The 21488-nt window shown below is 42.7% G+C and overlaps 1 protein-coding gene across 2 annotated transcripts in view; it reads left to right on the top strand.

Moving 5' to 3' along the window:
• The window catches only part of XRRA1 (X-ray radiation resistance associated 1), a 64816-nt gene that overhangs the window by 26591 nt on the left and 16737 nt on the right, over positions 1 to 21488 (top strand). The window contains exons 10-13 of one of the 2 annotated variants that reach the window (XM_073216012.1): positions 9373 to 9501; positions 10178 to 10374; positions 16727 to 16767; positions 19816 to 19941. In XM_073216012.1, coding sequence (XP_073072113.1) covers positions 9373 to 9501; positions 10178 to 10374; positions 16727 to 16767; positions 19816 to 19941 — 493 coding nt within the window. Of the gene's footprint in view, positions 1 to 9372; positions 9502 to 9975; positions 10375 to 16726; positions 16768 to 19815; positions 19942 to 21488 lie in introns of those variants that run through there. The other variant, XM_037026180.2, reaches the window with a different exon arrangement.

Raw genomic sequence — 21488 nt, forward strand, 5'->3', positions numbered from 1 at the left:
GAATAAGAGTTGATACCAAGAAATCAGAAGCCACTAACACTGCTGGCCAGGGGCCCACAATCTTATTCCTGCTCTGGGCTTTTAGGGAGGTCATTGCTGTAATTCTCCATCAGCAGCAGATATGCTGCCTAACCAGGCCTGGAACTTCTGCCAACACGACGCCACTACAAATACTGCCTTTGCTGCATTGCTGCTACTGCTGCCAAACACCACACGAGAGAGTTGCTTCTGCCCCTGCCCTGGCCTTATATTCTCACAAGCCCCTCCATTGGCAGTACTGAGCTGGAAGCCACTTAGAAAGGCAGTCAGGGCACAGATGCAAAGAGTAAAAGTTAAAAGCAAATAAGCAGATGACTGGTACCATCCAACCCTCGGAAAGCCAACATCTACTCTTCTTTTCTTCATTTTTAATTTCCATACAACAAAAGCAACCACAACATGCTTTTACCTAACATGAAGGAGCAATTCTTATATGAAGAAGCCTTTCACCCTCTTGTAAAGGGATGAGACACAATTCCAACAACCACTTATCCATTCTTTGGATGATGTTATTTTGTCTTATAAAACAATCACAATCCCACCTGGATATTTTATAACCTAAAAACTAGTAAAGTTAATCACCACTAGCAATTTACACACACATATGCACACACACGCACACGCACACACACACACACACAAAACAAGCAAGGAAGAAATGCTACAACAGTCTTTTCTTAACTGGTCAGGAGGCCATAGCACATACTTATAAATCCTTTTTCCATCACCTCTTTAATGTTTCCTTTGCCTTCATCCAGCATCTCAGCTGGTTGGGGTCCTTTAAGTGATGTAGTAGCCTAAACAGTCACTCCTGAAGGGTTTGAGTCCTTATGGTCCTACTTTTAAAATGAGTTCCTGGCGTCTTCCATTAATTTTTTAAAATTTTGGTAAAACACATATAAAATGTACCATCTTAGCCATTTTTAAATGTACAATTCAGGGACATTAAGTACATTCATGTTGATATGCAACCATCACCACCACCCGCTCCAGAATGCTTTCCTCTTGAAAAATTCCATTATCTTTGACTAATGGACATGACACTTCTAAGAGGAACACCATAAAACTCCCTGGATTCTAAACATATTCCTTTTTGCCCAAGGTACAACAGCAGTCATATCTACTTTTGCTAATCAGTATCAATCACCCAGCCAATATAGTAAAGCCCTCTGTTCCTGCCTATCGGTTTGGTGGAATGAGGAACCCAAGTGGCCAGTAGCAATCTCAATGTCCAGTTAAGTAGAACTATCCTTCGTGGCCCCTGTGAAAGTATTTCTCCCTAGGAAACCGAGACCTCTAAATCGGAAGAGCTCAAAGTTGCAGGAATGGGAGCAAAAATTCTGCAAGTAGGTACGTGTACAAGGCTTGGCTCTCATTTCCAGTCATTAATTCCTAGACCCTTACATTCTGGGTATGAGAAAAATAGCATCAGTATCAGTTGCTGGTTTATATGGTACCCTATCCTAAAGTCAGTACCCCAACTTCGCAGTGGGCAGTCTCCTAGCCAGTGCAATAAATAAGTTGTCAAGAGACTATTTTACCACCCTATTAGGTCAACTACTTCAGCATGGTAGGGTACATGGTTAAAAAAATGAATTCCATGTCTCTGAGCCTGTTATTGCACTTCTTTGCCATAAAATGTGTTCCATGGTTAGAAGCAATGTTATGTGAGGTGCCAGAATAATGAATAAGAAAGCATTCAATAAGTCCAGGGCAGAGAATGCAAATCCATATCCAAAATACATATTTACTGCTGTAAGGAAAAAAAAATCACTGCTCCTTTTATGAAAGTGTGCACTGTAGCGTTCTCTGAGTAGATGGGGGCCTCTACTTTCCTCCCAGAAATGGAGCCATGTTAGGGACTCAGCATTGGCTTGTGCCACTGGCAAGCTGGGTACTCTGCTGGGGTGGTAGCCAGATCTGCTTTGGTCGAGGGGGACATGTGTAGCCTCCGTGCCTGCTGCCAGGGCCATTGTGCAAGCCCTGGGGTAGCCAAGGAGAGAAGAAGCCAAGTGACGTTCACAGAATGGGTCATCTTGTCCACCTGATCACTGAGAGTGTCCTCTGCAGTGGATGGTCTTTGGGAAGACTGTGTGATTCAGGTGCTCCTCGTACTCTCTGTCCATTCTTAAAGGTCCATCCATCCACACAATTTCCCCTCACTCCTCCATATCAGCAATTTTACATTACTTTTTCCAAGCTTTGACTGTTCAGCTACACCTTAGCCACTGCCCATGAACCAGCATAGACCTGTACTGCTGGCTCTCTTGCCCACCAAGCAAAATGGACAATCAGAGATATTACTCCCTATATTTTACCTATTGGGAGGATTTCTCTTCCCATCTTTCAGAACTACCCCCGTCTGGGGTTGTCATATTGTAATAGTCTATTTGTAGTGTCAGCAGATTGTGCACAGTCATTTGTAAACCCAGCTGGAGTGTTTCCTGCTGTGTCAGCTGCTTGCAGAACCTTAGTTGTGGGTTGGAGAGGGAGCAGTGCAGCAGGAGCAGGCATCACAGGAACCGACGCCATATCCGTTCATGCAACTTTTCCAGACTTGCTTGAGCCTGATATCAGATACTGCTTTCACCTGATGAAGGTTAGCTGCACATTCAGGTCATGATGAGTCACTCGTATGGTGTGGTCACCTCATGTCCTCCGGTCAGCTGTTCATTCCCTACAAACATGCAGCAGTAAGCCAGAAACTTTTCTTTCAAAAGGAAAGTAGTTATCTACAGAATAGGGCATAACTTTGCTCAAAAATGATTCTTCAGTTGGTCCCTACAAAAGGCTCTGTTCATAGAGGGTCATGTAATTTATCATCCAAACCAGGACATATTTGAAAGGGAAAAGCAATACTGTTCATTATTTGGGGATAACAGGTGAAAATTCAGACTGTTCTTAAAACCCAGGATGTCTGGTGACCCTGTCTATATACAGCACACCTATGTGCCTTAGACATTTAGAGCACAGTTGGACCTGCTGAATCATAATTTCCAGTGCCATTGGCCAGTGACATTAAGCCCAAAAGGCACCTTGCACTGCAGCTGGGCCCTTTGTAGAGCCTTGACTTGGGATACTCAGTAGGTGGATCAGAACAGCATAAATGTTTTATTTGTAGCTTCCCAAGCACAAAAAAGCCAACAAAGTTTTGTGCCTTTTTCTTAGTAACAGGTGGTGCAAGGTGAAGGATGGTGTTTTCACACTGGAAGTATATTCCCACAAACTCCAGATACCTGGATGTCAAGAAAATTAATCAAGGTGGCTGTTCATTGAGTTTTTGTGGGGCTTACCTCCATCCTGTGGCACATATAGATCTTCCTAGGGCATCTAGGGCATTTGTAAGTTCCTGCCCCTCAGGTCCAATCAACGTGATGTTCTGTGGAATACCAAAACACATTGGTAATGGTGTGCAATAGATGATACTAGGGCTAAAGAGTTGCTGTAGCCTTGAGAGAAGAGGACAAATGTGTGTCACTGTCCCTGTCAGGCAAAAGCAGACTGCTTTTGGTAGTTCTTGTTAATTGATAAAGAGAAAGAAACATCTGCCAGGCCCTCAGCTGTATCACAATGCCAGGGCCTTTGCTGATTTGCTACAGTAAGAAGAGTCCACATGTGAAACAGCAGCGAAAGTGGAGTCACCACCTGACCAAGCTCACAGTAATCTATAGCCTTTCATTAAGACCTGCCTCATGCACAGACAAATAACCAAGTTAAACAGGGAGATCACAGAAGTCATTACCCTTCCACCTTTCCAGTCTTTAGTGATGGCAGTAATCTTAGCAATTACTTCAGGGATGTGAAATTATTTTTGGTTTACTGTTCTAGAAGCAAAATTCCTGGAAATTCAATCTAGCCCTTCCTACTATAATAATCCCCACTCTGTTGGTCAGTGAACAAGTGTTATTCTGTCAGTTGCTTAGTATGTCTGTTCTGATTATACCCTCAGGAACTGGGGAGATAACCACAAAGTAGGTTTATGACTTCACTGGCTCCATTCATAGGCTAAATTTTCACCCCTCTATATGACCTTCATAATCCCCCACTTTGAGTGATAGACCCCCATGCCTTTCTTATCCCCAGACCTTAGCACCAATTTGTAGATATTGACCAGTAATCCTTGAAAGGCCTAGTTTAGCGCTGTTCAGTAGCGCTTTCTGCAATGTTGGAAATGTTCTTTATCTGCATTGTCTAATGTGGTAGCCACTAGCCATATCGAGCACTTGAAAGGTGGTCAGTGTGACTGAGGAACTGGATTTTTTTTCAGTTTAATTAGCTTTAATTTAAATGTAAATAGGACACTGAAAGAGAGGCATGACTCTCCCTTTGATCAAGTCAAATCACTTTTTTTTTTCTCACCAAATCCCTTTCTCAATCTCTCTCTCTGTTACATAGATCACTCATAATTTCAAATCATCTTAATTCAGTTATAGCATTTGAAGTTACTAGAAGCTAGATCTCAGGCTGGACAGGACTGCACTGTTTCTAGTTCACACTCCTAGGGTTTGAGCTTCCAATGCCCTAACTCAGAGCAGGGCAGTTTATCAGGGCTCCCTCTCTGCACTCCAGATTTTGGCCCCTAGACTAGCGAGGGTATCAGAATCTCTGCTCAGCTTCTCAGCTCCTCTGCCACACTGGGAGTCAACAGAGAGCCTTAGGGAAAAGTGGCCCAAATGTCCCATGTTCCCTTTTGGGCTTCCTTCTTCCAAAACGAGGCCTCCCCATTTGTCACAGCTTGTTAGGTCCCAGATGCCTTTAAAGAAGATTGTTTTTGATATATATATATATATTTTGTATGGAATTTCTGGTTTATACTCAGCAGAGGGTTGTCCCACATTATTTAATTTCGAATACCATAAACCTTTCCATTTATTTTGGCCAAATGCCTAGGAGCACCTAGTATGGAACTATTTTTAACTAAGTGAAACTAGCTGGGTATTTTCTGAATATCTGGGCTGCAGTTTTGTGAAGGGTCCTGTCTCCCCTCCCCTGTCAACTTTTCTGTTCACTGCAGGGTGGTTTCCTGCTGGCTGTGGGGTGAAGGGTTCTGGTTCACGGTCCCCTGAGGATACATATTTTTTAGGATACCAGATTCATGTAGGGGTCTCCCATTACATGCCCTACCTGCTGTTTCCACAAGATCAGCCAGATGTCTTCAAGGCAAAAGTAGCCTCTTGTGCTCAGTTTCTGCCTCCTGATTTTTAGATTACAGTAGCCCACTTGGTCACTGTCTTCACATCTCCTACATGTTTTCGAATGGTGGACCTTTTCTCTTTTAACGTCTTATTCATCATTCTAGTTGTTTTCAGTGGATAGCCTTGTCACATAAAGTAAGGCGTGTCTGTGCCACTCTGCACTTGTACCTCCTTACGTATAAAATGGGCAGGATAAGTGTACTCCCACTTGCTCAGAGAATCCATTGAAATTATTGTGCTTTGAAAGCTGTGAGGCTCCAAACAAGCGTTATTGTCATTGTCTTCCCACTCGTCCGTCCACGCTCGATATGCTCTGTAGATGCCTCTTCTTCTGCCAGCTTCTTAAATGCTGGTGATCCCCAGCTGTCCACTCTCAACCCCTTGTTTTTCTTAATCGTTATAATCTTTCTTGGAGGTTCCATCCTTTCCCCAGTTTTAGTTACTTCTCTGGTTCACTTCTGCCATCTGAGCTAAAAGCACATATATCCCATTTATCCTACCAAACTCATCACGCATGTGCCAATGCCAAGATCTGCTCCTCCTGGATCCCCGGCCTTGGCAATGGGCACAGCTCTCCACCCGCTGTGCAGTCATCCAGAATAGAAACGGGGGCATCAGCTGGAATCTTCCCTTCCTCGCTTCACATACCCATTCAGTCCCAGATGCTGTGAATTGTACTTCCTAAAGCTTCCTCAAGCTTGACCATCTCTGTCATCTTGTTTAGTGTCAGTCTGGTTTCTCACCTTGTAGCCCTTCCTCCTTACCATCAGCCAGAGTGCAGTTTCTCAAATGCCATCTGATTCTGTCACCACCCTGAGTAAAGTCCTGTGGCAGCTCCCCAGTGTTCTAAAGAGAGACTTCATTAACATTGATCACAAGGCTTTTTGTGACCTGTCTTGGCCTGCTTCGCCCTCCTCTTTTCACTGTTTTCCATTTAATGAAACACCTCACCTATTCTGAACTATTTGCCTCTCTATTCCTGGATAGATCGAGCTATTATCTCCATCTGCGTGAGTTATAGGAATTGTAAATTCGACCCACTCCATCTTTAGGCTGCCCCATTACTCGTTTTGACTGGCATCTGATACTTCGGCTCTCCCACTGGGCCTGTTCCCTCTGCCCCTTGGACCACAAGGGCTGGCTCTCTGAGGCTTGACCAGCACAGAGCAGAGGGGGAGTGTACCTCTTTTTTCTAATCACTGTATTCCTAATACTACCACCTAAAAGAGTACTAGCTTTTCGGCAGCCACTTCATAAGTCCTCTTTTACATAAGCAAGCTGTTAAGCCATGTCTCCCCATCTTGTGTTTGCATGGTGGGTTTTCTGTATCTTATCACAAGAGCTGATCTGACATTTCACCAGACATTAGAGCTGTTAAATTCCATCTTGTTTGCCTCAGCCCTTGGTTCAGTCTGTTGGGCAATATTTTTAGCCCAATCCAAAGTCTTACAATATGAAGTGGAAGAAATCTTCTTTTATTGTGTAGAGGAACTGACTGGGCCCAGAGATGCTTGACCCCAGCTGGAAGTCACACAGCAATCACAGCCCCAGTGGTGGCACCAGAGCCCAGAGCGCCTCATCCCCATTCCGATGCTTCTCATCTGACAGGCGAACTCCCACTCCCGCATCCAGCCTTGCGTCATGCTGTTGGCTTCTAAAATAATTAAATTCATCAGATTTAAAATGCATTAATTCCTTTTGCCAGTAGAAGGTATAATAAAAATAGCACCACTCTGAACAGCTGGACACCTCAGCCTCTCCACCATGAACAGACTCCTGCCACTTCAAAGAACTTTTCTCCCACGCCTGCCACAGAAAGGGCTCAGTGGGAGAGCCTGACACTTTCCTCAGGGGCCTGGCATCTTGTCCCTCTCACCCGTCTAGTGACTGCCCCCTTATTTTAAGCATCTATTTTAGAGACAAAATGAAGCTTTTCTATCGTATAATTAGGGTGAAACTTTTAGAAGGTAAAGCACTGTAATGTGTCACAAGACAGAGCCAGCTTCTCCGATATGAGGTGTAAGAGGAATTTTTTGAAGACTGATTTCTTAGCTGTGTCATATTTCACTGGAGTAAAATAAAGATTGGCTGATGAATTATAGATCAACAGAGCTGCTGTGCATACTTTGGTACTGCTCACAGGTAGAAATGAAAAATCCAGTGTGTGAAAGCTGGTCCTTTCAGGAAGAGGAGAAGGGTCATCTGTGATCTTCAAATACCATGAACTAAAGGCTTCTTTCCTTCTTTGTAGAGCATCTCTGGTCTTTGGACGGAAGTCTGTTCCCACACACACTTGCCAGGGCTCTTTCTGAAACCAGAACTGACCTGTGCCTTTTTTAGTCAGAGCTGCCATGGTTATACTGTGCAGAAGGCCATCAGTATTAGAGTAACAAAAAAGGAGGAATTTACTATAAGAACACTGGAGACTCTCATAGCCATGCCTTAGGGACGCACTGAGCAGAGAGGGCCAGAGGCTGACGGAGCAGCCCGGAGGTTCCGTGTCTCAGCTCTCACATCTGCTCTGCTCTGCGAGTCACCCACTTTTCCTTTACAGCTGGGCTGCCTGTACCTCTCTGGGCCTGATGGGTAACATGACTGCCCAGAACTTCTAAATATATTACAGCTGCAGCCACCGAGCGATGCTTTTTCCTCCCTGTTGCTCACCTCTCTCAGAGTGGTTGAGAGCTCAGCAAATTCTCTCTCCATTCTTCGTGGTTTAGCTTAAGTGTTGCCTTCCCTGAGTCTCCCCAGTGCATGCCTGCTGCCATGCTGTGTGCTGCCTCTGGTAAAGCATTTGTCCCCTGTGCCCAGAGTGTCCACCTCCTCCATAAGACATAAGCGCCTTGAGGGGAGGGATCTTTTTCTCCTTATCTCCCCAGTACCTGGTTCCATAAATGTCTGTTAAAGAAATTCATGAGTGCAAATGAATGACTATAAGCCCTCTCTAAATTCACCTTTGAAATGTTCCTGACTTTACATGTATTGTTATGGTCCTTTTGGACTTTTGAACTCACTTCCTACCTTCATCAAGCTCTCTCTGACCCAGGCAACAGCTACACTTCCACCTCCACCTTCTGATTTACATGGGGCTTGAAGATGTGATGCAAGAGGTGGATGCTCCAAGACAGGGCCTGGGGTTTCGAGTCAAGTTTGAGTTCTACCACTTTCTAGCTATGAGACTTTAAGCACGTTATTCTGAGTTTGAGTATCCGAAAAGGAGATAAAGTAACAACTGACCTCCTTTGTGGTGTTTTGAAATGACACAGAACACCTAACACAATCCCAAGAATGTGGTAGGCACTGAACATATGTTACTTTCCCTGCTCCTCAGTGTGAGCACGTTTGTGGTTTATGTCTGTATGCGTATTTGTGACTGCCTCTGTGTGTATTTATTTGAGTATATGGAGGAGATGGATTTGGAGGGAGGAATGAAAATATGATTTGAGTCATCTACTTTTGTGTACTTAAAAATAACTACCTAGGCCCCTTCCACTGGGAGCACAAATGAGGTCCCATTAATGATAGTACTTATAATGCCACCACTTCCTGTCCCACCTGTGTAATTCAGAACCTGTTAAATTCCACTATCCGGTGTTTCTGGGACTCCTCAGAGAGTTTGAATTTAAAAAGAGACTTCTTAACTCCTTACTGATGTATGCATTTTATGAAGTCACCTCAGAGGAGAGCCTTCCAGCATCCAGCCTACCTTACCCCACGCAGTGACAAAGCTGTGGTCCATGCCAAGGGCACTGTCTCCTCGTGCCCCCACGCTTACCAGTCCTGAAGTAACAGCATGCCCAGGAGTCTGCCCTGACCCAAAATTCTCCCTGCAGAAGCTTCCCCTCAACTCAGTCATGCCTCATTCACTCTGATATTAGTGCCTCCAATCCTGCCTCAGCCTGGTCTCACTGAATCCATCTGCAAATGTTCCTCCATGTAGAAGACTTTATGTATGAGTGGGGTTTTGGGAAGGGGAATTATAGTTCTGGTGCTACTCTGCAGGGACCTCTCTTGAGCACTTGAAAAGTTCCCAAGCTGGTAAGCCCTCTCGGTCAATTCAGTATCCTCCATTTCTTCCTGGGCATGGCAGAGCTCGGCTCTTGCCCTTGCTCATTACCCAAGATCTTTGCACTCACAGGGAGGCATCTGTAACATCACTGACAAGCAAGAGGTACGTCCTGAGGTTCCCAGTGCTGGAGACACTGATGCTGGATGACAACAAACTCTGTAACCCCAACTGCTTTGCCAGCCTGGCTGGGCTCAGGAGGTAAAGCCATAAGCTCTCTCGGCAGGGCCCCCTCTAACCCCCAGCCTTGCTCACACCCTGAGTGCTGCCCTGGAAGCCAAAAAAACTGGTTTTAAACCCCAGCTCCACCGCCTATCTCTGCTGTGTGGCCATGGGTAAATGATTTCTCCCTCTGAGTTCTAGCTCAGCCATTAAAGTGGGGCGTCAGTATGGACATTTCTGATCATGTGACTGGATTAGCAGCAGCAAAAAGAAAGGAGAGTAGGAGAAAATATTACTGGAGACAGGATCCTGACCCGAGAAAGGAGACAGAAAAAAAAAAAGGATCAGAATCAGAAAGAGAAGTTTAACTGCTGAGTTCTACTTATTTGATTGAAGTAATGAAAATGCTGGCATTTAAATGGTTAAACTAAACCCCTGGGAAAATTTACTTTGGATTCAGCTACTATTTACTGAATAACTACTTTGTGCCAGGCCATTAACATTGCCTCATTTAATCTTCATAAGAACCTTGAAAGGTTAATGAGTAATTATCCCCATTAGGGACAGGCATACTGAGGCCCAGAAAGTAAGTCACTGGTTCAAGGTCACCAAAGTGTCCAAACTTGAGACCATGTTGTTTCCCTAAAGTTGCTTGGTAAATGTCCCTGACGTATCATTATTGCTGTGATTCTGCATTCACTTTCCTTAATTAAAGACTGAAGAAGTTAAGCCTGGACCAAAACAGGATTTCCCAGATCCCGTACCTACAGCAGGTTCAGCTCCTCGATGGATTGGGGAGCCCCTGGAAAGAGTCCCAGTCCACGCTGCAGCCCAAGGCATGGATGTTTGAGGCCTCAGATGAGCAGCCAGATGATACTGTACTGCCCATGAAAAACGACGTTGACCAGACGGGTGAGTGATGCCCTTTCCAGAGACTCTAGGCCCATGGTTGGAACAAGCTTCTGAGAATTTATTCTGAAAGCAGCTCCCTGGGAGCTGCTGCATGGAGAAGCTGTTGGGCTAAGCAAGGTGAAAGTCTCACAGGAATTATTTCAGTGACTTCCTAAGTGAATCTCAGCTAAGATGCTTTTAAAATCCAATTTAAAAAATAGATTTTTAAAAAATCTCAAATAACAAAGAAACTCCAAAGTAAGCCTTTCCAGAGATAGTTAATTCAGGGAGTGCTTCCATGTTCTCAAGGACTTACATTCTTCCCTTCTTTTTTCCTGCCATTCTTGGCCTGCTTTCTTGTCCTTGTTGGTTGGTTCCCACTGAGGTCTCAAGATGGCTACCCCAGTGCCAAGAATCACATCCAAATGGCAACATTCAGAGGCAGAAATGTCACCTTATTATAAATGAAAATTCCTTTACTACATGAAGAAATTTCTGGATTATATATTCTGCTCCACTGATCTAGTTATCTACTACTGTGCCAATACCTTACTGTTTTTGTTTGTTAACATTTATCTTAAATTGAAGAATAACTTACATAGAGTAAAATACAGAAATCTTTTGTAGAGCTTGAATTTTTACATACATGCACTCATTTAACCACTACCTATAGTACAACATAGAGCATTTCCAGCATCCCATATGGTACTGTCCCAATTATTACCTCCTCCAAGAATAACCACCATTCTGACTTCTATCACCACAGATAAGTTTGCCTGATTTGCAATTCATCTATGTGGAATCGTAGAGCATGTGCTCTTTTGTGTCTAATTTGTTTCACTCAGCATAGGTCTATGAAACTCATTCATCTTGCTGCATATATCAGCAGTTCACTCTTTTGCATTTCTCTTATTTATTCCATATACACCACAATTTATCCTTTTTACTGTAGACATTTTGGTCATTTCTGTTTGGGGCTGTCATGGATAAAGCTACTGTGAACATTCTTTTACATCTTTTGGTAGACTTAAGCACTTGTTTCTGTTGGGTATCTACCCACGAGTGGGACTGCTGGGTCATAGAGTATAAAAGTATGTTTAGCATTCGGAGATACGTGGTTGTACCAATTTTCATTCCCATATTAATGTAGGAGATTTCCAGTTACTCCATATCCTCACAAATACTCGGTAAAGGCAATCTTTTAAATTTTACCTATTTTTTGGTAGGTATGTAGTGATAGCTCATTGTGGCTTAATTTGCATTTCTCAAGGGACTAGTGATGTTGAGTACGTTTTCATATATTTATTGATCACTTTGATATCCTCTTTTGGAAATATCTATTCAAGTCTTTTGTCTATATTTAAATTGAGTTATATGTCTTTTTCTTGTTGACTTATTTGAGTTTTTTATATATCCTGGATACAAGTCCTTTGTAGATCTGTGTATTACAAAACTTTTTTCCCAGGCTGTGGCCTGCTTTTTCGTATTATTAATGGTGACTTCTGATGAACAGAAGTTCTTAACATTAATGAAGTCCAATTCATCCGTCTCTTGGTGCTTTTTTTTTGCCTATCCCAAGCCATGAAGATATTTTCCTGTATTTTCTTTTAGAAACTTGATTATTTCAGTTTTTACATTCTGGTCTATGATCTGTTTAGAATTGATTTTTGTATATGATGTGAAGTAGTGTCAAAGTTTACTTTTTTATTTGGATATCTAGTTGACACAGCACCATATATTAAAAAGACTGTATTCTTTTCCCCACTGACTTGTAGGGGAGATATTATGGTAAGGCAGATGACAGTGTATGTGTCTAAATTAATGTAGCTTTATAACAAGTTTTGATAACTGATAATGAAGTTTTCCAGTCATGTTTTTGTTCTTCAAAATTGCTAGCTATTATAAGGCCTTCACATTTGCTTATAAATTTTAGAATCAGCTTGTCATTTCCCAAAATTCTGCTGGAATTTTGAGTGGAATTGTATTGAACCTATAGACGAATTTGGAGAGAACTGACATCTTTACAATATCGAGTTTTCTAATTCATTGAAATAATATATCCCACTATTTGTTAGGTCTTTTAATACTCTTTTCAACAATACTTTGTAGTTGTCAATGGCAAGATCATGCATATCTTTCTTTAGATTTATTCCTAGGTATTTGGTTCTTTTTTATACTATTGTCGATGGTATTGCTTTTTATATTTAATTTCCACTTGTTTGTTGCTAGTACATAGAAATTTTTTCTAGTACACAGTATATAGAATTAGTGAAAGTTTATCCCATAACCTTTCTTCCTTTTTTATTAATTTAATTTTTTTTTCTATCAAATGTACATCACAGTGGTTCAACCGTCTCCCACCCCTCTGCCCCCACCCACACCACTCCCCTTTGGTAACCACTTGTCACTTTCAGTGTCTGTGAGTCTAATGTTGTTTTGTTCCTTATGTTTTGCTTTGTTTCTGTACTCCACAAAGAAGTGAAATCATATGGTATTTCTTTCTCCACCTGGCTTATTTCACTGAGCATAATACCCTCTAGATCCATCCATGTTGTTGCAAATGGCAGGATTTCTTTTCTTTTTATGGCTAAATAATATTCCATTGTGTATATGTACTACATCTTCTTTATCCATTCATCTATTGACGGACACTTAGGTTACTTCCATATCTTGGCTTCTGCGAACAGTGCTGCAATAAACCTATGGGTGCATATATCTTTTTGAATCAGGGATTTTGGTTTTTTTGGTTAATTCCTAGGAGTAGAATTACTGGGTCAAATGGTATTTCTATTTTCAGTTTTTTGAGGAACCTCCATAGTACTTTCCACAGCAGTTGCACCAATTAGTGGTCCACCAGCAGTGTAGGAGGGTTCCTATTTCTCCGCATCCTTGCCAGCATTTGTTATTTCTTGTCTTTTGGATAGTGGCCATTCTAACTGGTGTGAGGTGATATCTCATTGTGGTTTTTACTTGTATTTCCCTGATGATTAGTGATGTGGAGCATCTTTTCATGTGCCTGTTGGCCATTTGTATTTCTTCTTTGGAGAAGTGTCTGTTCAGGTCCTCTGCTCATTTTTTGATCAGATTTTTTGTTTTTTGGGTGTTGAGGCATGTGAATTCCTTATATATTTTGGATGTTAATGCCTTATTAGATGAGTCCTTTACAAATGTATTCTCCCATGCTGTAGGATGCCTTTTGTTCTCCTGATAGTGTCCTTTGCTGTACAGAAGTATCCCATAACCTTTCTCACTGCACTTACCATTTTTAATTATTTACAGGTTCTTTTTTGGTTATCTTTGTTCACAATCAAGACATCTATAAATGAGGGCCATTTTATCTCTTCTTTTCTAATCTTACACCTTGTTATTTCTTTATTTTGCTAAGACTTCCAGTACATATCCAGAACACTATCTCTTGACAGTTTTAATGTTTTAAATATCTTTTATTCTGTCATCATCTGCCTATTAATTTTGTCTATAATAGTATAGATGATATTTTGCAAAGAAATTCTTAATTTTGATCCAGCCAAATGTATTGGTTTTCTAGGGCCACCATAGCAAGACACCACAGACAGGGTAGCTTAAACCACAGCCTGGAGGCTAGAAGTCCAAGATCAATGGCTTGGCAGGTTGGTTTCGCCCGAGGCCTCTGTCCTTGGCTTACAGGTGGCCATCTGCCTCCTTGCGGTGTCCTCCCATGGTCGCCCCTTAGTCTGTTGTCTGGGTCCTAATCTCCTCCTCTTATAAGAAGACTCTTCAGATTGGATTAAGACCCATTCTAATAACCTCACTTAACTTTATTACCTCTTTAAAGGTCCTATCTCCAAAAACAGTCACATTCTGAGGTAGTAGGTATTCAGGACTTCAACATATGAATTTTGGGAGGGACACATGTCACCCTATAATGCAAAGTCTAAACAATTTTGCCTGATGGTTTGTGCCTTTGGGTTCTTACTCAAGAAGTACCTCCCTTTCTGATAGCCACAAAGATAGTTCCCTATTCTATGTTGCTGTTCATTTTGCTGTTTGAGTGATTCTTTCAAAGAGGGTTTGTGTGTAGATTTTCTGAGTCCTTAAAATATACAAAACTACCTTTATTTTGTTATCACATTTGAATGCTAGTTTGGCTGGATAAAGAATTCTAGCCTTAAAATAATTTTCCCTTAAAACTTTGAACATATTCCATTGCCCACTAGATCCATTTTTCCGGTAAGAATCTGACACCAATCTGATTCTCATCTCTTTGCAGGAAACCTATTTTTGCCCTCTGGAATCTCTTAAGATTTCCCTTTTATTCTTTGGAAATTTTACTAAAATGCATGTAGGTGTGCAACTCATTTTCATTTATCCAGCTAGGTACTTTAAGGGTTCTTTTAGTCAAAAATGTATGGTCTCCTTAGTCTTGGAAACAATTTTTTTATTTCCCCTTCCCATTCTCTGTGTAGGCTCCCTGTGAAATTCTATCAGATGCTGAAAGTTTCAGATTTATCACCTATTCCTCTTTGCTGTTATACTTTATATTTTGCCTTTTTGCTCTGCATTTTCAGAGAGGCTCTCAACTTGGTCTTCCATCTTATGAATTAGCTCTTCAACTTGGTCTGTTCACTCATCCAGCACATAATTATTAAGTATTTGATTTGCTTATTGTATTTTAAATTTACAAACCTGTTAATAGCCTGTTCCACCATAACCTACTTTTTGTTTTAGGAATGAAATAGCCTTTCGGATTCCTTGGAGGACACTAATTATTCTATTTTAAAGTTTTTATTCTTTTTGTAAACTGCATTGTGGTTTTTGTTAAATGCCACTTCTGTTTTTTAATATATCGTAACTTTTTTTTCATAGTGTTAACTTTCCTCAGATACTAGGGAATTCTTTTTTTTTATTAAGGTATAATTGATATACACTCTTACGAAGGTTTCACATGAAAAACAATGTGGTGAGTACATTCACCTATATTATCGACTCCCCCCCATTCTCCATTGCAGTCACTGGCCATCAGTGTATAAGATGCCACAGAGTCACTACTTGTCTTCTCGTCTTCTCTGTGCTACACTGTCTTCCCCATGATCCCCCCCACACCATGTGTGCCAATCATAATACCCCTCAATCCCCTTCTCCCTCCCTCCCCACCTGCCCTACCCCACCCCTCCCCTTTGGTAACCACTAGTCCCTTCTTGGAGTCCTTGAGTCTGTTGCTGTTTTGATCCTTCAGTTTTGCTTTGTTGTTATACTCCACAAATGAGGGAAATCATTTGGTACTTGTCCTTCTCCGCCTGGCTTATTTCACTGAGCATAATGTACTCCAGCTCCATCCATTTATTGCAAATGGTAGCATTTGCTTCTTTCTTTCTTATGTCCATCTTTTGTTGAACAGTCTCCAACCAGAAACTTAGAATGCAGGTTCAGATTTCTGGAGCTGCTTCCTGAGATTGAGGGGACGGGCAGGACATGTACTGAGGCAGAGTGTGCTGAAGCCCATCTTTCATGTGGGGGCTCTCTGTCTCCCCAGGGGATCACTCTTCAGCACCCACACTTACAACATGGCTCATCCTCCTGCCAACTCCTACTTTGTTCCTTGCAGACTTTTCCCAAACTCCCTTCCAGACCCTTGCCACAGGAGTAGTTATTTATGCCATGTGGTGTTTCAGCCCTATCATTGTTTACTTCATTTTCATGTAATTTTTCTCATTTTAATATCATCAGCATATAGAAGGGGTCCCATTAGCCAGGGCAAAGGAGAGTGGTGTCTGCACAGGATCCAGGCCCAGAAGATGCTTTGATTTATTAGGCTGACCTCGGCTGTTTATTGGTCATTTCATTCCGGTGGTCCCAAGAATGAAATCAGCAGCAGCCTCTTCCTTAAGTCAGGAAGGTTATTCTTAGTATCTCTCCTGAATTCACTGTCTTTAACACATTCTATTTCTACTAATATAACAAATATACTATTTTTAGATCCTCTGACAAAACATCTCTCTCCTAAGTTGGTTGGGTTGCCTTCTGATTAGTACTAACTACCCAGCAGCCCCGAGGCTGGGAAGAGCTTGCACATTGCAAGGTCAGAAGGAAGGTCAGTGTGGCTGAAATATAGTATGAGGGGCAGGGGATCATGAGATAAGATTGGCGAAGAAGGCAAGGGCCAGGTCAGGCAGGGCCTCAGAGGCCCGGCCAAGTACTTTAGATTTTATTCTGTGTTCAAAGGGCTCATGATCTTACAGATGCCGCAGATAGCTCTCCTTCCCTGTTAGCACTGGAGCTGAGGACCAGTGAGGCCCTGTCAAGGGTCCTCAGTGGGTGGCAGATCCAGGTCCGGGCCTCTCTGGGAGTCAGTCAGCGCTCTCACCAACCTTCATCTGTTTCTCTTTTGTTTCAGAGGTTGTGTTCTCATCTCACCCTGGATTTTCAACCTCAGAGGTAGGAACTGCCTGTTCTGTATTTGTGTCCTTGAGTGAGAACATCAATTTTAGTAAACAAAAAGAAGCTAATGAAGCCACAAGATGCATTTATATGTATCACACTTGATGAAGCCCATTCATTGAACAGATATTTGCTGAGTACTGACCCTGTGCCAGGCTCGGTGCTGGCCTATGGGGAGGCAGCAGTGGCCTAGACAGACAGGTCCCTGGCCTCACACACCCACAGGCTGCCTTTAGTTGCTCTCACATGCTGCTCAGTGGTACTGGGGGCTGCCTCAAGTGATTAAGCTGGCAGTGAAGTGAGACTGCCGCCCGGATGAACAAGAGCCCCTGAAAGCTAGTGATCTTTGTCAAATCCATCACCATCTAGGGCCTAATCATCAGTGTTCCAGGCTGAGATCTGTGATTTTTGTCAGCACAGCATGTTGGTTCTTTAGGGTTAGACACTCGCTAAGCAAGCTCATGAAAACTGGTGCACTAACCAACTACCGGTTTATTCATTCACAGTCAGCAGTACAACTATACATCTAGTCACCTGCATCCTTGAGAGGCAGCAAGTAACCCCCTTTCCATAGTTACAGTGTGGGGAGAAATTACATCAGGTAACTGTTGCCATATGCCAAACCAACCCAATGATTACTGACCTCAAACAATAACAGTTTGCTATTGCTCACAATGATTTGAGTTGGTTAGGTGGCTCTGCTGGTTTTGCCAGGGCTTGTTCGTGCAGCTGGCTGGTTAGCTGGCGGCTGGGCTCATGGGCAGCTGGTATGACTTCGCATCTCTATGTGGTCTTTTCATCCTGGGCCTCACAGCATGGTGGCATCAGGGTTCCAGGAGAACAAAGGTAAATGTAAGGCTCTGAAATTGGAACAATGGCACTTCTAGCACATTCTCCTGGTCAAAGCAAGGCCAGCATAATACAAGACACTCCTGATGCTAGCCACCCAGGGTTACCATAGCCTTACAAGTTAAGGACACAATTCCCAACAAGAAACCAGCTGTAAGTTTGGGAGTCCCCAGGCCCTCCACACACTTGTGACCAAATGGCTACATATTCTGGAATTTTGACAACCCCCTCAGTTTCAGTAATTTGCTAGAACAATTCACAGAACGCAGGAAAGCATTGTACTTGCAATTACAGTTTTACTATAAAGAGAACAATTCAGGTCTAGGAGGTTCTAAACACAGAGCTTCTGTGCCCTCTTACCATGGAGTCATTGTGTATCACCCTCCCAGCACATCTGATACATTTAACAAGTGTCCAGAGTATTTTGTTGGCATTTCATTACATTGGCATGATTGCTTGAACCATGGCCACATACGTGATTGAATTCAATCTCTAGTTACCCCTCTCCTCCCCAGAGATCAGACTGGCATAAAACCCCAACCCTCTTATCAGGTGGTTGTCTTTCTGGCATGGTCAGCCCCCATCCTGAGTCATCTCATTAGCACAAACTCAGGTATGATCCACAGGGTCATGAAAAACAAAGGCATTCCTATCATTCAGGAATTTCCAAGGCTTTTAGAAGCTCAGTGCCAAGAACCCAAGATAAAGATCAGAAAAATTCTTTATTATCCTATAGCCAGTCTAGTTTCAAGGGGGTAGAGATACAGACTCCACCTCCAAGGCAGGGTCACACTACAAAAGGGCATATATATGGGATAGAGGGGCTTGCAGCCATTAAACAGTCCACCACGGAAGTCAGAGATAATTGGGAGGTCGCTAGGTGCTCAGATCCCAGTTGTCCGGCATCTGAGAATGTGGAGAGTGAGTTGGGGAGTGAACATAGAAAGTTTAGCTGCCTCTTTCTGTACAGGTCAGATGCATCTCCAAGACAGGGCCCGCTCTGTTCCCAGCAGGGCCAGTCATGCCCTCAGGATGGGACACTGGTGCCCTGGACAGTGCCAGATACCCCCAGACCTGACTCTCTGGCCTCTTCTCTGTGCTCCAGTCTGACTTGTGCCCTTCAGCTCACACAGCCTTGCTCTGGATAGGGACTTACACAGTTGAGGAGAATGCCTTACCAGCTGCCACCACATTCCACTTTCTCAGGTCACCTGGAGAAGAGAGTCATATAAGCACCATCACTGATTTTTGTTTTACTTTCACCAATGACTCACCTGTCCAACCTCTGTGGGCTGTACAGGTTGGACCCCAGGAGAGCACAAAATAGTTGGCCCAGAGTAGGTGCTCTACAAATGTTCATTGAATGAACAAGTGAAATTTAAGTGATTTGCTCAAGATTATACAGCAATTAATGGAGCTTAGAACCTAATCTGGTTCATCTGAACCCAATTATTAGCCCAGGATCTACCCTGTAATATCCTTTGGTCCCATCTTACTCAAGGAATCAGTGTATTGAGTTAGGCAGAGTTATTCCAGCATCTTCCATTTTCTGCTTGGTCAAACATGTTGAACTTGAAGCAGGGGAGTTGGTGCTGAAAACCACGGGGTCCTCATGACCGAGGTGCACTGTGCCACTGTCAGGCCCCAAGGCCTGCCTGCAGTCACCCAGGCTTAGCTATAATTTTACCCTGGAATGAAGAGCCTCCACTGCTGGATGTGATATAGCCCTTCAGACCAGGTGTTCCAGGCCAAGGTCACTCCTGCTCTGCATCTCCCTGCTAGGAAAGGTCCCCTTCACAGCGCCAGCACCTGCCCCTCTGCCTTTCGGAGAAATTTTAGCCCAACTGCATACAAGGAAGGGCCAGTTCAGGATAACTTGTTCTAGAACAGAAGTGGGAGGTGGGGGCAAAGCACCTCTGATGTCTGCACCACTGCTGTGTTATCCTTTCACCTCAGAAAATTAAAACTGGAACTTTGAGTGCCAGGGAATTAGCTCACCATGAGACCTCAGAGAGCTTGGAGCCAGAGCTCTGGGCCCCTGGTGACATCTCCCCCTCTGACCCTAGATGTCTTTTTCGGCCAGGCGTGTCTAGAATGGTCATTCTTTCCACCACACTCCACAGGAAGGGTCTGTTGGCCCTTGGCAGCATTCAATTTCATATCATCGGAGCACTTTGACCTTTTTTCCCTTCTAAGACAACCAAAGTATGTGGACTGCCTCCCATATTCAAGATTCTTCCCGTGAAGTCACTGAAGGCCAGGAACCAGATGCTGACCCCGCCCTTTCCAGAGCTGAGGTACCTTAGCTTGGCCGACAACAAGGTGACTTTGCTTCTCTACCCACATTCTCAGCAGCACGGATGGGAGGGTGGGTGAAAGCTGCCCTGGCCTAAATGCACGCCAACTCCCTGCATTACAGATACGCAGGCTCAGGAATTCTCAGGCTGGGGTAAGAGGAGAGAGTGCAGGCCAAGGCAGGAGTCCATCCATTCAGTCACAGATATTTATTTAACACTTAACCGTGTGCCAGCCTCTGGGCTAAACACGGGTATACAGATGTGCAGAGAAAGATTGGGCCTCTGCCCTTGTGGAGCTTGTCACCTACAGGGAAGACTGATGCTGGACAGATAATCACAACATAAGCATACTTAGTGTTCTGAAGAAATTCACAGTGCTATGAAATATATGACCAGGGGGATCTAACCTAATTGGGATCAAAGAAGGTTCTCGAGAGAGTGGTGTTTAAATTGAGATCTGAATCAGTGGATATGGTGAAGTGAAGTGCGGGGATAGAGTGAAGTGAGAAGCATTCTAGTCAAAGATAACAGCAGATGTAAAGTCCATGGGACAATTCAACATGTTTTTCCGTAACATGTTTTTCTAATATCCATGTATTGTTTGACTTCCTGTAAATCCCAGTAATTAAACTCTGCTCAAGTCTGAAATGTAGGCAACTGCTAAGGTACCCTGCTTACCTCCCTTTGAAGGCACGAAGCTTACCTCCCTTCCAAGGCACGCAGGTGGTACACTAAACTCCCTATTTTCCTCTTACAGTTTTATAATTTTAGCTCTGACATTTAGGTCTGTGATCTATTTTGAGTTAATCTTTGTATATGGTGTGAGGTAGAGAGATCTTGTGTATGTGGATATGCAGTTTCCTCAACACCATTTATTGAAAAGACTATTATTTTCCCACTGAATGGTTTTCTTACCCTTGTCGAAAATCTGTGGACTGCAGATGAATTATGGGTCCCTCTTACTTATGGGTTTCTCTTACTGACCCAAAATAGTTAGAAGTTATCCCTTTTACTGACGTTTTTTGTTAAACTAAACTAGCTGCTAGTTCACTGGATTTCTCTATTATTTGCCTGCTTTCCATTTCATTCATTTCTGCTCATAACTTTATTTCTGTCCTTCTACTCACAGTGAGTTTAATCTGCTTTTTTTCTAGTTTCCTAAGTAGTATAATTTTACATTATTGGTTTAGATCTTTCTTCTTTTAATATTACCATGTAAAAACTATACATTTCTTCTCTAAGCACTATTTTAGCTGTATCCTACAAATTGTGATTTGTGTTTTTATCTTCATTCAACTAAAATATTTAAAATTTTTGTTGTGATTTCTTCTTTGATCTTTGTTCTGAAGTGTGTTAATTCCCAAATAGACAGCGATCTTCTAGATGTCATATTTGTTTATTTTTAATTTAATTTTACTATGTAAGAAACAATCTGTAAGATTTCATCCTCTGAATTTTGTTCCAACTTGTTTATGATCCACCATTCTATCTTGATAAACATTCTGTGTGCACTTAGAAAAAAATGTGTATTCAGCAGTTTTGGGAGGTAATGTACTCTAAATACCTTAAACA

This window comes from Manis javanica, chromosome 11 (genome assembly GCF_040802235.1).
Source record: "Manis javanica isolate MJ-LG chromosome 11, MJ_LKY, whole genome shotgun sequence".
Classification (NCBI taxonomy): Eukaryota; Metazoa; Chordata; class Mammalia; order Pholidota; family Manidae; genus Manis; species Manis javanica.